We start from the raw sequence: 14,028 nt of genomic DNA, 5'->3' as shown, positions 1-14,028 counted from the left end.
ACTCGGTAGGTATTAAAGGACAGAACTTTAATTTTTCAAAGAAACTTCCACTCCTGCGCCGGTTTTTGTTGACTCGAACTAGGTAACGTTTCTCCAATCATACTGTTGGCTTCTTCAGGGCTTGACTGAGACTGGTTCGCATTTTACGCGGAGCTAAATGAGGGGCACCGTCTCGGATAACTGATTCCCATATTGATGACAGGTAGAGACCTGAGTCGCGGTTAAGATTATTAGGTTGCTTATAGATTTCTATACTCTCGGATTTTCCGTTGGTAGAAGAATTGATTACATGCAAGAATTTTAATTTTATCGAATAAAATTTTATGTCCGGTTTCGCGATTCAGTTCGGCAACTGCAGATGAGTTTATTTGTCGTAGTCTCGAGGCTCTTTCATGTTCTTTGAACGTAGTTGATATTTTACGTCCGGCCTCTCCAATGTATTCTTTGCCGCATATGCATGGAATGCTATAAACTCCTGGCATATGAAATGAAGATGTTGAGAGATTTTGGGACAAGTGGTAAATCTGGTTTTGACGTTATATTTTTTAGAACTTTTGATATGTGGTCAAAGAACAACAGTAGCAAGTGTGTGATTTTTTTCTATTGATAAGAATGTCTAAGAATGGGAGGTTGTTATTAGTTTCTATTATAATGGTAAAAAAATCTACTAGGGATTCCTGACCACGAGGCCAAATAACAAAAGTATCATCGACTGAGCGTTTCCATAATTTTGGTTTTAGATGGAAGGTGTCGAGAGCTTTCTTCTCAAAGGCTTCCATAAATATATTCGCTGTTCCCGACGTTTGTTCAAAGAATTTACCGTTATAAGAAAAATATATTCCAGACAAGCATTTTTCAATTAAGGTGAGAGGTTTGGTTCCAGATTCTCGGATTGTAATAAATCTGAAATGATGGTGAGAGTCTCAGGAATAGGAACTTTGGTAAACTAACTAGAATATCTTGTGTATCCAATGTAATGCTTTTTAATTCTTCAGTTTTCCCTTTAAGGGGTTTTAATAAGGAAGTTAGATATTTTGCTAGAGAATATGTTGGAGAAACAATGGTGCTGACAATAGGTCGAAGGGGTAATCCTGGTTTGTAAATCTTTGGAAGTAGAGACGAGGGATTTTAGAGTCATGACAGATTTTTTTACGGAGTCTGATAGAGAAGAAGCATTAATGATAGATTTAAGGATGCGTTCCTCATTTAGCTCTGCCCCTCTCATATAAAAGCAGGTACAGAACAAAATGCGAGCCAGTTTTAGTCAAGCTCTGAAGAAGTCAACAGGATGATTGGCGAAACGTTATCTAGTTCGAGTCAACAAAAACCGACGCAGGAGGAATCCAGAAGTTTTATAAAAATAAAGGACAGAACATTAGGGACGGACTCTCAAAGATTTGGGTAATAATTTTTTTTAATTTATTTACCCAACCCATCTTTTGGATACAGTGTCGCGTGCATCGAACCATGTTTCAACAAGGTAAATTATGCATCTGTTCTTTAATCTACATTTTTTAATTTTTTTGAATCTAAAAGTGCTTAATCTGTGTGATTCTATTACAAACAACTCTATGGATGGTGACACGGCTTATATTTATATCAGTTTCATCTTCTTCTAGCTTCTTTTTCAGTTTACAACTTCGCTTTGATAAAGACAATATATTTTCCTTCTTATTAGGTCCTGATCACTATTGTCACCATTGTGAGTTTGAAAATCACTACTAATCGATGATATTAGCGTTTTTGTGAGTAGACAGGTTTCTTTTAAAGCTTCTTGTTGAATAAGTCATCTACTGATTAAAGTTCCATGCATATTTTTCACAACCTGTCTTGCATCAAGCGACAAATGATTTCGACGCGACATTGCTATATTCTCGTAAAATTACTTTTTCCAAACGCACAGTAAAAAGTATTATTCAACACTGCCACAAATGGCCGACACTCAAGAAATATAGCAGAAAGGAAGAAATCTACCTGGTCCACCCCTGCCTAGTCACTCAAGCATTTTTTGTTAACAGCTTTATCCAATAACAATAGGTAATAACATCGATAATGTAGATTAAGACAGAATAAAAGTATCCGTCGAATTCGAAAATCCGATTTCCATTGCGAACTTATACGAAGAAGACGCCTGGCTATACGGTAGCCGACGAATTGACGCGCTTTTGCAACGGACTCTTCGATTAAGTCCCCGCCAGCTGGTACTACCCTCGTTTTTTAAATGACGATATAAATACGGAGGCGCGAAAAAACGTAGGCAGTAGTTCGACGTGTTAGTGGAGGCAACAAATTGGACCATGAGAGTTTTTGTGGTACGTATTGTGCAATGTCTTTTAAGTGAAACTAACCAATCGCGAGAACTGAGAATATCAACCAGGGGATAGTAAAATCGCACAAATATGAAGAATTAACCTGCGTATAGAAATAGAACAACAACAATTTATAAATACATTGGCATGAGTGTACACACGATGCAATTTTTTGGTGAAATTTTGTTTTTAAAATGTTGTTTTTCAAATTTGTGACAATGACAGATACAGTTTAGCGTTTTTGGTGATAAAGGGCTAAGCTTCATGCAAAAATGTTTCTAATGTGAGTGTCTAAGGAAAATCTATAACCCCGATAGTAGAAACGAGAGAAATGGGGAATGTTCGTTTGAGTGTCGAATAAAATCGAATATATACTAATTATATTAATGTATATATTCTCCAAGACTAATTTCTGCACAATTCTCTTACATTTAGGGTTACTAATTTAGGTTATACATTAAAATACAGTTTTTTTTTAAACAAATTGTTTATTGACTTGTTTTATAATAGTTTTTAATTGTCGTGCTTACATTTTGCAATACACACCTTTTATAATCATATATTTGTGATGCGAAACATCTGCAATTTATAGACTTGTCTGCAGTTGCTTTTTGAACATTTTTCTCACTCACTCATCTCATAAAATCGAATTTATACTTTTAAGAATCATCTTTCTTGATTTCGACTTTATTTGCATTGTTCATTCGGAAAAAGGTAGCTGAGATTTTTATCTGACGAATTTCTTGCAGTTTGGTAGCAGTCGCTTGTAGACATGTAGAAATAGATCGCATCTACCAGACTTAAATTTCATAAAATACAATTTAGATGAATTTAGAATTGTTCCAAGTCAAATGTATGGCCTAATAAGAAAATATCTCTTTTATTTAATTTAATTTGTAATTAAGCACAACTTAAAATTTGGAAACAATGATTCTAAACAAGGTATATTAAAAAACTCCAATATTTATTAAAAATCAGATCAATTTTTTTTGAGTTTCATGATAGAGTTTTTTTGGATATTTTTTTTAGTACTTTAAATATCCTAATGACTAAAACCTTTTATCACTGCTTTTAAATCAGTTGCCTAGTACACTTGCATAATTTCCCGCCAAGTATTTAGTTAGTTTCTCTGGTTCAGTGGCTGAGTTGAAAGGAGAGAGAGCATATACAGCATTAGCATAGCAGGAACTAACCAAAACCAAAAGTTTATTCAGTCTGGTCGTTTAAGTGTGCAACATATATGGTAATTTCTTTCGTTTTTTTTTTAATCAGTTTTTTTGCTCGATCAGTGCATGTCTTAGACTAGGCAGTAGGAAAAATATTTTTTTAATTGTTTAATTTTAATTTGAACTTGCCTTAGTTTGTAATGATATAAATGTGTTTTACTTAGTATGTCGATTTTTACCGTAAGGCAAACAGTTCTAAGGAAATACGTAAATCTATTTCCACAGCCTTTGCTTTGACATTGCGTTGAAAAAATGGCGAATTGTAAGTGGTGTTATTAGAGCAGTATTGGACTTTCGCACTGCACCTAGGACAGGCAAATTCGACCGGAAAAAACGGACAACTACCGATCTCACTCCCAGCGCGCGTTGATTTTTACACGATTCTTTACTTTGTAGATAAAAAGCGGCGACATTATTATCGCCGCATGAAAGTGAAATGGCTTCTTCATTTTACCAGCTCACAATGTGATTCAATTAAATCATCAAACGTAAAAAACTAGTGGGCGGGGTAGTTTTCCCGACTGACGCTTGTTTAGTAAGACACTTTCGCACGTGAGAGAGAATAATTAGTTTTGGCGTCATGTAGAACGTTAATAGTAGTAGAAACTGTAAAAATCATACATACATGAATGAGGAATGGGGAGTCGGGTGAGACGTTTATGGTCGTTTTGCAAACGCACGACATGTGACTGTTGCAAGAAAAGATTAAAAATATGTATTAGGCATTTTAATTTTCCTTTATTTTAAAATTTTCTATTTTTAGAATACAAAAATAAAAATCCAACGCTTTTTAAAGGGTCTTAAAGTGCCACCCGGCTATACTATATATCGAAATATGCAAAAAAAATGCGTATTAAGCATTTTTTACTACATTTATTAATGATATTGATAATATTTTCAATAAAGCAAAGCAACAAATAAAGCCTGATAAATTTGACAGTCAAAAATATTTATTTGACACAAATATAGTATATTATGCAACAAGTGTGGTAAATGACACTTGAGTCACTCGTTTATTAAACACTCGCTTCGCTTGTATCAAAGAAGCTCGTCACTTAAAAAGTTTACTAAGCGTGTTGCATACTACATTTTTTGAACCACCGTTAGTTGGGTACATTTTCGCAAAACAACAGAAACAATTCTGACATGACCGTCAGAATTGGCAAATGTCAAAAGTCAAGCCGTGCGGTAATATCTCCGAAAATATCCGGAAATGTCCGAAGCGGCTCGGATCCGTGGGAAACAAAACGAAAAAGAGCAGTGTATAATTGGGTATTTTACAGAAGAGAGTAGAATTTTTTTACTCTTGCGAAAACACTCACAAAAAATTAAATTAGTGACATCTTAAAAACTATTAAAAACATGGAGAATTGCCATAAAATTATTATTTGTGCAGAGAATTTAATTTTGAATTAAAATAAACTTAAATTAATAGCTAAAAAATGTCAAGATAAAAAAAACAAATTTTTAGATTCTTCATCTTTTGAAAATAATATTGCCGATCTACTATCTATCTATTAAATTTTTTGATATGTCTATTCGTTTGTGAGATAATTGTATTTTAGGTATAAAACAAGGTTAAAAATTATTGCGCAGCTGCTGCGACGTAGTCAACCAAAAATCAGTCACAGATCAAAATGGATAGACTAGGGTTACCCACTTTTTTTGGTTTCATAGGCTCCTAGACCGTCATCCAGTAAACTTTTGCGTTAATAATTAATAATCATATCACTCGTAGTACTTTCACTGTTCCAAACGCCTCGTGTATAAGTACAAATGTTTAATAGCCTAAAATTGCGGCAATAATATAATTAAGTAATTCGTAAAAACAATTAGCCTAAATTTGCCTATAATAAACGTCACTGGCGATTGTGTCACATTTTTTAATTCGAATTCGAAACTTTGTAAACGATTTCGTCCTCCATTTTGGATAACAAAGAATTGCGAAGCGACATATGGACGCGTAAAACGTAAAAGCACAGACCGCCTATAGCGTATACTTTATAATCAAAATGATGCAACATATCGGGCTCATTGCTAATGATGTGCAAGATTTGCCGAAAAAATAACATGTTATTATCGGGAACACTTTCGGATGTAATCTTCTTAAAAATTATGGTTTTCTTTCATCGAAAATCGAGATTAAATATTACGCAACTGCGCGGTAATGACCAGCCACGTTGGGTAAATTTGGGTTGAATTGCGGATTACATCACCGTTTAAATCGCAAAGAATATGTTCCCAACCCCCAAGAAACTCAACAATATTCTGTCCGAGTTACGTCCTGTGTAATTATAGACGCACTTTCAGATGTAATCTAAAGAAATTACGGATTTTTTCTCTCAAATCGTAAATCTCAATTAAAACTTAATAAATGTGATAATGCCACTAAAAAAACACTTATTAAGTTCACGAGGAAATACTTTCGGAATTTCTACGGTGGGGCGTAAAGAAAAAGGCTCGTCGGCCATTTGAAGAAAGCATTAGATTTTGCCGATAAAACGGTAACCTACTCCAATGGGTGAACTGGGGGTAAGTTATTTCCACGTTTGTTAATGAAACATTGACCTGGAATTTTTCGGGCTTAACCTTGCACAACGCGGTGGCAATAATTATTAAAATTTCTCAACAAAGTATATAGGCATTAAAATTTAATGGTCGTAAATAGCATTTCCTTTAGTCTAGTAATTCTCAAATGTCATTAATGCAAAATTAGGACTTTTCATTAAATCTACTTTACAATTTGCAGCGGTATTGGATTGTTTTTAATTTGTATCCGTAAATTACTTTCACAGTTGTCGCTTGATAACAGACAACAGATCGTGATCACAGATTAGTGTGACCATAGCTTAAACTAACCCCTACTAAATAATTCTATATTATAAAATGACAATTGGTTCCTTGCTGTATTTTAGTCATTCGCTGTAGGTTAAAAGGATTTTTGGAAGGAATTCCCTTGTTATGTCAATCTATGAATTAATTTTGGTCGCTATTCAGTGTCATCAAATGTCGAACTTTTGGGCAAAGCACTTAATGAAAAAACCCAATACAAAATTGCCATAACGTCAAAATGACAAACATATGCCTCCTCTTCTTCTTCTTTTACGTTTCAAACTGAGGCAACTCTGATCGAATCATTCGCCCATTATCGTAATGTGCATTAAAAATATACATTACGTTTCAGAAAGTTGTAGCTCCAACTAACGAATTAACTGGCAATGCCTTCTATTATCGACGTTAAGTGCAGGATCAACAGACTATTCGATATTCTTTCTCATTAAAAAGTTTTTTGTAGTTCTTCTTGCTTCTTGGTTGAACCGGAGGGAAGCCTGTTGCTATTGCTATAAAGGAATAGGTAACCAAGAGAAATCGTTAACATTATTTATTTTAAAATTCGAACCGGGTTGTAAGCTAGCTTTGTGGCCAAATAAAGCGTAAATTTAGAAGACTGTTAAACTAATATTATGGGGGAATTATGTGCGTGATATTGTCGTTCGTTATCTGCTTCCTGTAGAATCCGCTGCTTTCGGTGGAAATATTTTAGGTATTAGTTAGATTGTGTCTGTAGTGTAAATTTTAAGCGTTTAAGTGTTGTTTTCGTCGGAGCTGTTTTTTTGTCAATTCATAGATCGTTGGAATCAGAGAATAACTGTTTGTGAAATTAAGTCATGAGTGAGTCTGTATCCGAAATGAGAAATTTCTTGGACACATCCGCAAAGGGTCAGTGCCCAGAGCATATCTTCCCACTTCAGAAATGAAGAAGAATTATTCTCTACCCATTATACTAACCTAGATTTGACTTGTTCTTACAAAATATTCCGGTAACATATTTTCGACCGCTTTCTTGAAAAATGTATTTAAAAACTCTTTCTACGTATCGGGTTGAACGTGATCAACAACCCCACCATCTCTACATTGATTTTTCCAAAGATTCTTTGTTTGGAGTTAGCTACAAATCGAGGATTAACATTTACGTAGATTTGCCTTATCCCGTGCACATGCCATTTAAATTCAACCACGAGGAAGTAGAAGATAGCATAAAAGGACTGTTAAATCATAAGAATGAACGTCAAAAGGAACTGTTTCGTCTGAGAAGTAGATTTAAATTTTCATCAAGAAGTATTGGCGAACTGAAGTTACCCAAATCAAAAGCTCACTACGCTGTCATGCCAGAGGGTTTACTGGATTTTTACAAAAGTAGAAACAATGCTGAAGATTTTAAGGCTGATTATAATCTGTACTATACAGGAGGTGTTCTAGAATATCTCCAAATGGGACAGAAGAACTATTTAATAAGACCCATTTTTAATGGATCACTGACAGCTCTAAATTTAAGAGATTCAGAAGACCAAATTACCATACCTTATGTAGTGCGAGAAGCTGTATGTGGTTTGAAATGCTATCAGATATCACAAAAAAACGCATTTTTAGTTATCAGAGAAAAGTATCTAATAACTGTCTTTAACCTTAAAAAAATTCAAAAATTAGACTTAATATTTAATCAGTCTTATGAAACGGCAGTGTTTGATGCTAAACTAAATAGTGCAAACTTAAATCATATGGGCATTGTTTTATGTAATGGCTCAATACAAGTGGTAGAAGTTGATACAGGGAAACCCATATTTAATTTCCAAAATGATGTGGAAAACTCCCCAAACAACTTTCAACAGCTTGAGTTTATGGATCAAGAAAAACTGATTGTAATGGATGAGTTTTGTTTAAAAATAATGAACTATTGCACTAAAATTGTGCTAAAAACTATTAACCCTAATGTGATACCATGTAACTCTTTGTGCAATTTTAAAGTTTTACATACCACTTTGTTTATCATCACCAGACACTATATTATGAAAGCTGATCTGGAGAATGTAGATGATATTTCATATTTTTCACACACACTAGACTATGCTCCATGCTTTGCTGACTTGATAGATAAAGATGATGATATATTTCTTTGCCTGTCAGACCATTTTAATGATTCTAAAGTGCTTTTTACTAGTCACTCTCTCTACAATCTTCCTCACAGAGTGCCAGGCATTAAAACTACCTTAGAAGAGGCCCGTTTAAGAAACTCTAATATTTTATTGCTTGACAAGTTAGATGAGAGGCTGTCTTATTCGACTGCCGGGATAAAATTTATAGAGTTAGAAGAAAAATTGTTTTTGTATGCTACAAATTGTGTAGGGGAAATATTTCGACAAGAAATATCTCTTGAGAAAATTGATACAGGACTAGCGGTGCAAGTTTTGGCTAATTTTATTACTAAAATTCCAAAACTCAATCCTAAATTGCATGTAACAGATTTTGTAGATATGAGTCATGCGTTTGAACTATTAAAGAATGGTAATAACATAGAGGCTACAAAAGAGCAAAACATGACTAGTAGATTTTTGAGCAAATATGGACGCGTGTATGAAAAACAAAATATAACAAGCCAGTTTGCTAGTCATTTCCTGGATGTTTGGGATAGCGACGAAGAAGAAGATGTCGGAGTATTGGAAAATGTAACGGAAGTGCCTTTCCATGATAAAGTGACAGAATGGATGGACTCTCGGTACAATATGGCAGAAAACACCATTGACAGCGAGCTGGATTTGGATTTCTTGACACATTTGTAGTGTATTTCATACTTTGTGCTGATGTTTCATAAATTAGATGATTATTACTTCTTGCGTAAGTGCAAATTTAAACCCGAATTTTAAATAATTTCATAAAACGGAAAATCTCGCAATCTAGTTGCTTTGGGGTAATAATTTCTTGAAAAACAATCTACAATTATTTTGTAATGATGTGAAAATAAATCGAACTTTTTCCATTGCCAGTTTTTCTTCACTTTAATTAATCTTTAATCTTTAAATACCACTATGACTTTAAAAAAATTGTTTTATTTTTTTTTGCTGCAGAAAAAATGCAAAATATTAAACAAAATTAGTTGTTGTTGGTTGCTCCTGGTAAAACCGCAAAAAAACCTTTACATAAAATGTGTGTTGCCTTGCAGATATTGAAACCTTTGGTATTGCTATATTACTATTTAATCAGTTAATGCATTTAATTGCATTGGTAAAATATTAATTTCTGAAGATTATTACAATATTTTGCAGTTGATAACAACACTGGCAGCCGTGGGCTTTGCCAAACCGCAGGGCTACAACTACCCGTCGGCTCCAAGTGCTCCTAGCGCTCCCGGAGGCAGCTACGGCGCACCACCTGGGCCCCCTCCCTCGCAGTATGGGCCACCCAACGGAGGCAACGGAGGACCAGCGGTAGTCCAAAAACATGTTTACGTGCACGTACCACCTCCGGAGAAGGACGTACCTAGGCCGAGGAAGCCCATACCGGTGGCGCCCCCACAGAAACACTACAAAATCATATTCATCAAGGTAGAATTTTTTTGAGACGAATAGCTTTTTTGTTTATATAGAATTTATATTCTCGCGTTTGGACGTTTTCGCCTGTGCCATTAGTTGTGTGCATCTATAAAATTAAAAATTTAAACACGCCTTGATATGCTCTGAATATGGACGAAATTTTTTAATTTTGTAATACATCTTCACATCTTCTCAATGTAGGACAATGTAAATAATGTTAAATAAAACATGTTATTATTCGCCACATTATTATAATCAGTGGAATTTCTAAATCAATTTCTTGCCATACAGTCCGGTATTTTCTTCTTAGTTGAATTTGTCTACGTCATTTTCACGCTGAAGGGAAACTTTCTACTAAATCTCATACCTACTTTTGAAATTTTTGAAATTCGAAATAACTTCTTTGACTGCCTATTCATATTATTGAATGTTAGAGACCATATCCCTAAATTTATATCCGTCTCGAGGAGTATGAATGTTCTCCAGTTCAGTTTACTCCGATTTTTTCGTTTTACCTCAGTCCTACAGACTTAACTGTAGTGTATTAATAATCTCTAAAAAAATGCGACCAAGGTGTGCAGTGTTTTTTTTATGCATTATTTGTAACACATTGTTGTTCGTCGCCTTATCGGTCCAAGAAATCTTAAGCAACCGTGTGTGTGTCCACATTTTAAACGTTCGTATTTTATTAGTAGTGTTTAGCCTCGAAGCTTTTACCCCATATAATAGTATGGACGGTACATAACATTTTACATAAGAAATACATAGTGGCCAAGTTCCAATGAAGTGAACGTTAGAAGTAGCTTTTTTACTTCTTTACTTTGCAGATTTTAGATTGTATTTGTGAGGTGTTGTTATATGGATGTTTGTTTCTGCTGACTAGTGCAATGAAATTTATATTATTAAATAGAGTAGATATTTTTATTGGTATTCCCCGAATTGCTAAGTATCATATTCGGGAATTCCTTGAAGAGGGTTATAGGTAAATTGGACATCACAAATGCATAACAATTTATTATAAAATACATATTATTAAGTAAGTATTTAAAACATTTTGATCGAATTTGACAATTTAATTCAAAAGTGGGCAATTGACCAGTCAAATGACAATGACCATGGTCAATTGACCAGTCCCGGACTGGTTGGCTGACTGCTATTAATTTTTATTTGTTAATATTTCAATCCATTTCTTCACGAGACTTACTCTAATTTCTTGTTCTTCAAAAGCTTCTTCAAATGTGGCCTGTTTTGTGTTGTGATATTTGCTGTCTAGTGCCAGTATAAAGTCTCTGTGCATCTGATGCCCTTACAGAAGTAGATGCTTCTGTCTTCTTCAGTATTTCCATAAGTTATTTGTTTAACACTATCAAAGCTATCAAAGGCTTTTTCGTAATATTACAAAAAACATGTTTATTAACCTCCCGACAATTCTCTATTAAAACTTGATTTCCCAATAGCACCCAGATTTGAAACCAATGTTGTAAATTCTATTATAGAAAATGTTCAAGAAAATCTGGAGACTATAGTTCATAAGGTTTATTAATCTGTGTTGATTAGATCTGCTTACATTTATGAAGTATTGTTTGTAGTAATATAATATTCTCATCTCATTGATTAATTTTAATATTTTTATAGGTATGTTATCAGGTCCAGTAGCTTTTTTTATTTTTGAACCCTAATATTGCTTTTTTGACCTTATTTCCTTGTATTATTTGAATAAATAGATTTTTCTATGGATTTTTTGCAGAGGCTTCCTGTATCTTCAACTTCTATTTCTTATTTCTTAATATGGCTACGTTTGTAGGCCTGTATACCTCCGCTGCCTCTCTTCTTCTAACCACTTGGCTTTCTCATTTTGATTTGATTTTGACCTGATATGTATCACCAAATTTTTTTAGTCACTGTCATTGCTACCTTCATATTTTTTGCTTCAAATGCCAAGAAGCTATATGAATTAAACGATTCCTACTTTTTTAGGCACCGACGCCACCTACCCCGACCGCGCCCGTAATTCCGGTTCAACCTCAAAACGAAGAAAAAACTTTGGTGTATGTCTTGGTCAAGAAACCCGAAGAAGCGCCTGAAATTAGCATCCCCACACCGGCACCAACTCAGCCTAGCAAACCTGAAGTGTACTTCATCAGATACAAGACGGTAGGGGAATTTGGATTCTCAATATTATTTGTACCGGATATAAAAATGCTTAATTTGTTTCTAGAAAAAGGAAAACGGAAATGGTGGAGGTGGTTACCCTGACAGCGGACAGCCAGAAAATGGGGGCTACCCAGCCGCGTCTCCACCTTCGTCCGAATATGGCGCCCCCAACGGAGGGTCGGGAGGTTATTAATGATATTAACTCGCTCTAAAATATGCCAGCAAGTAAAGATTTATTTTTATAAGAATCCGTTTTAATGTGTAAGAGATTTTGTGATTTATATATTTTTTATACTTTTTTTTGTTACACGCATATTATTAGATTAGTTTTAAAAAATCGGTGACAAATGGAGAGTCTTCCTACTGAGTTAATAAGAGTTAAGCATTTTAAGTGATCTTGTTACTAGTGAACTGCCTTGTGATCTGTAGTTTTTAAAGTTTAATTTCGTTTGGATGTATATAAGCTCTATTTTTGTCTTGGTTTGTATGGCCTTTTGAGTTTCCTCCTACAAATAAAATAAAATTCATTTTTTACTAATCGCGTTTTATTGTATTTGTATTGTAATTTGTAAAGCAACTATAAAAATTTTGCTGAGGAGATCCGTTTAGTATCTGTTCGCACGAAATCTAAAATTTCGTTTTAATCAAAATATCACTCAAAAACGAATGCTTGGTTGAAAAAACTGTAACTTCGTGAAGGCATAAATTATACAAGTTTGTGAGCGACTGTCCATCTATAAATTGAACTGAGGTGGCTTTTTCTTGATGAAAATCCATTTATCAAAATAAATAACTAAAAGTTCAGATTTTCACGAAATTATATATTATGACATGACAATTATTTCGACAACACCGTGTCTTTATCAAATGTGCACATTTGATAGACACGGTGTTGTCGAAACAATTGTCATGTCATAATATATAATTTCGTGAAAACCTGAACTTTTAGTTCTTATTTATTTTGATTCCATCTATAAACCTTTTACATTAACTTGGAAGACAAGGCAGAACTTACCCATATATAGGCACATTCTTTTGCTTACAGTTTTGACCGCAAACACAAGTTTTCCAATGAGTGGACATTTTTGTCACAAAAATACGAAAAAATATGGGGAGGTAAGCCTTGGCTCCATGTTGCCAATAAAATCCGGATTTCAGAGACTGATTTTGCGTTTTCTAAAAATAAATCAATTTTCTAATAAACTGACATAACTATGGTATCAGACTTCGACAGTAGGTCTGAAAAAGAAGTTTTTTTACTTGTAGACGAAGTTGAAGACGTGTGCCTTGAAAGCGTGGCAAAACATGAGCCTAAAAAGTTAGGGCCAAATGGAAATTAGCACATCCGCAGCATCCTCAGCAGCTGCTGTGGAGCCAATCCGTTTGACGAAATTTTTCACAACGTAATTTAATCAATGATCTTTTGTTACTGTCCATACCTAAACAATTTTTCTGATTTTGGGTTTTTTTGTTATTTAAATCGAAATGAACTAAACCTCAACAATTTACTGTTAAGATGTATGCAGTGCAAATATCCATAAATGCAAAAAATATCGAACGCGATAAATCACTTGTCAAGGGCTTGTTATTTTTAAGCGCCCTCTTATCAGTTTATTTTGTAACTTCATGGCTCGCTCTTGTAGGGCCGTCCGAATCTTGTTCAAAGAGGAGTCCTGGTCGACGGCTATCTCGTCTATGGGTAAATAGATGGAGCGAGAGCGTTCAAATTATTACACATTACGCATTTTTTTCAGAAAAATATATATTACATCGTTTTGTTATTTGTATTTTTACGTTTTTCTTATCACTGGCGCCATCTACGTACTACCGTTATAAATCATATATGTAAAACTAACCTGTGAGGCTTTTGTGCATTTTAGAATAAATCGTTATTAAAGAAGTGTTTATTTATTTAATTGTAACAGCCACATCAACAAAATTGAAATTGATATTTTTAATGAAAAAAAAACT

General features: G+C 34.2%; 1 protein-coding gene and 1 long non-coding RNA gene across 4 annotated transcripts; one reads left to right on the top strand and one right to left on the bottom strand.

Annotated features, from left to right (window-relative positions):
• The first annotated feature begins 2,272 nt into the window (after positions 1–2,272).
• Positions 2,273–12,262, top strand: LOC132706489 (uncharacterized). Of its 3 annotated transcripts, none has more exons than XM_060677845.1 (4): positions 2,273–2,312; positions 9,637–9,915; positions 11,881–12,057; positions 12,122–12,262. In XM_060677845.1, exons 1-4 carry the CDS (start codon positions 2,298–2,300, stop codon positions 12,248–12,250), a joined length of 600 nt encoding a protein of 199 aa, XP_060533828.1. In that variant the 5' UTR covers positions 2,273–2,297; the 3' UTR covers positions 12,251–12,262. The 3 variants fall into 3 exon arrangements, 2 of the variants coding, with proteins under 2 accessions (XP_060533828.1, XP_060533827.1); XM_060677844.1 differs by lacking the exon at positions 2,273–2,312 and adding an exon at positions 9,053–9,208; XR_009619590.1 differs by lacking the exons at positions 2,273–2,312; positions 11,881–12,057; positions 12,122–12,262 and adding an exon at positions 7,078–9,208 and having other exon boundaries at positions 9,637–9,778.
• Positions 12,263–12,423: 161 nt separating this feature from the next.
• On the bottom strand, positions 12,424–13,622 carry LOC132706490 (uncharacterized). The gene is made up of 3 exons (XR_009619591.1): positions 13,318–13,622; positions 13,073–13,233; positions 12,424–12,563 (listed from the first exon to the last, which is right to left on the bottom strand). It is a non-coding gene; the product is annotated as an uncharacterized LOC132706490 (long non-coding RNA).
• Between the last annotated feature and the right edge of the window lie 406 nt (positions 13,623–14,028).

The sequence above is a fragment of the Cylas formicarius genome, unplaced genomic scaffold (assembly GCF_029955315.1).
Source record: "Cylas formicarius isolate icCylForm1 unplaced genomic scaffold, icCylForm1.1 PGA_scaffold_8__14_contigs__length_24414737, whole genome shotgun sequence".
Taxonomy (NCBI): domain Eukaryota; kingdom Metazoa; phylum Arthropoda; class Insecta; order Coleoptera; family Brentidae; genus Cylas; species Cylas formicarius.
This window is presented reverse-complemented; position numbering and strand designations above follow the sequence as displayed.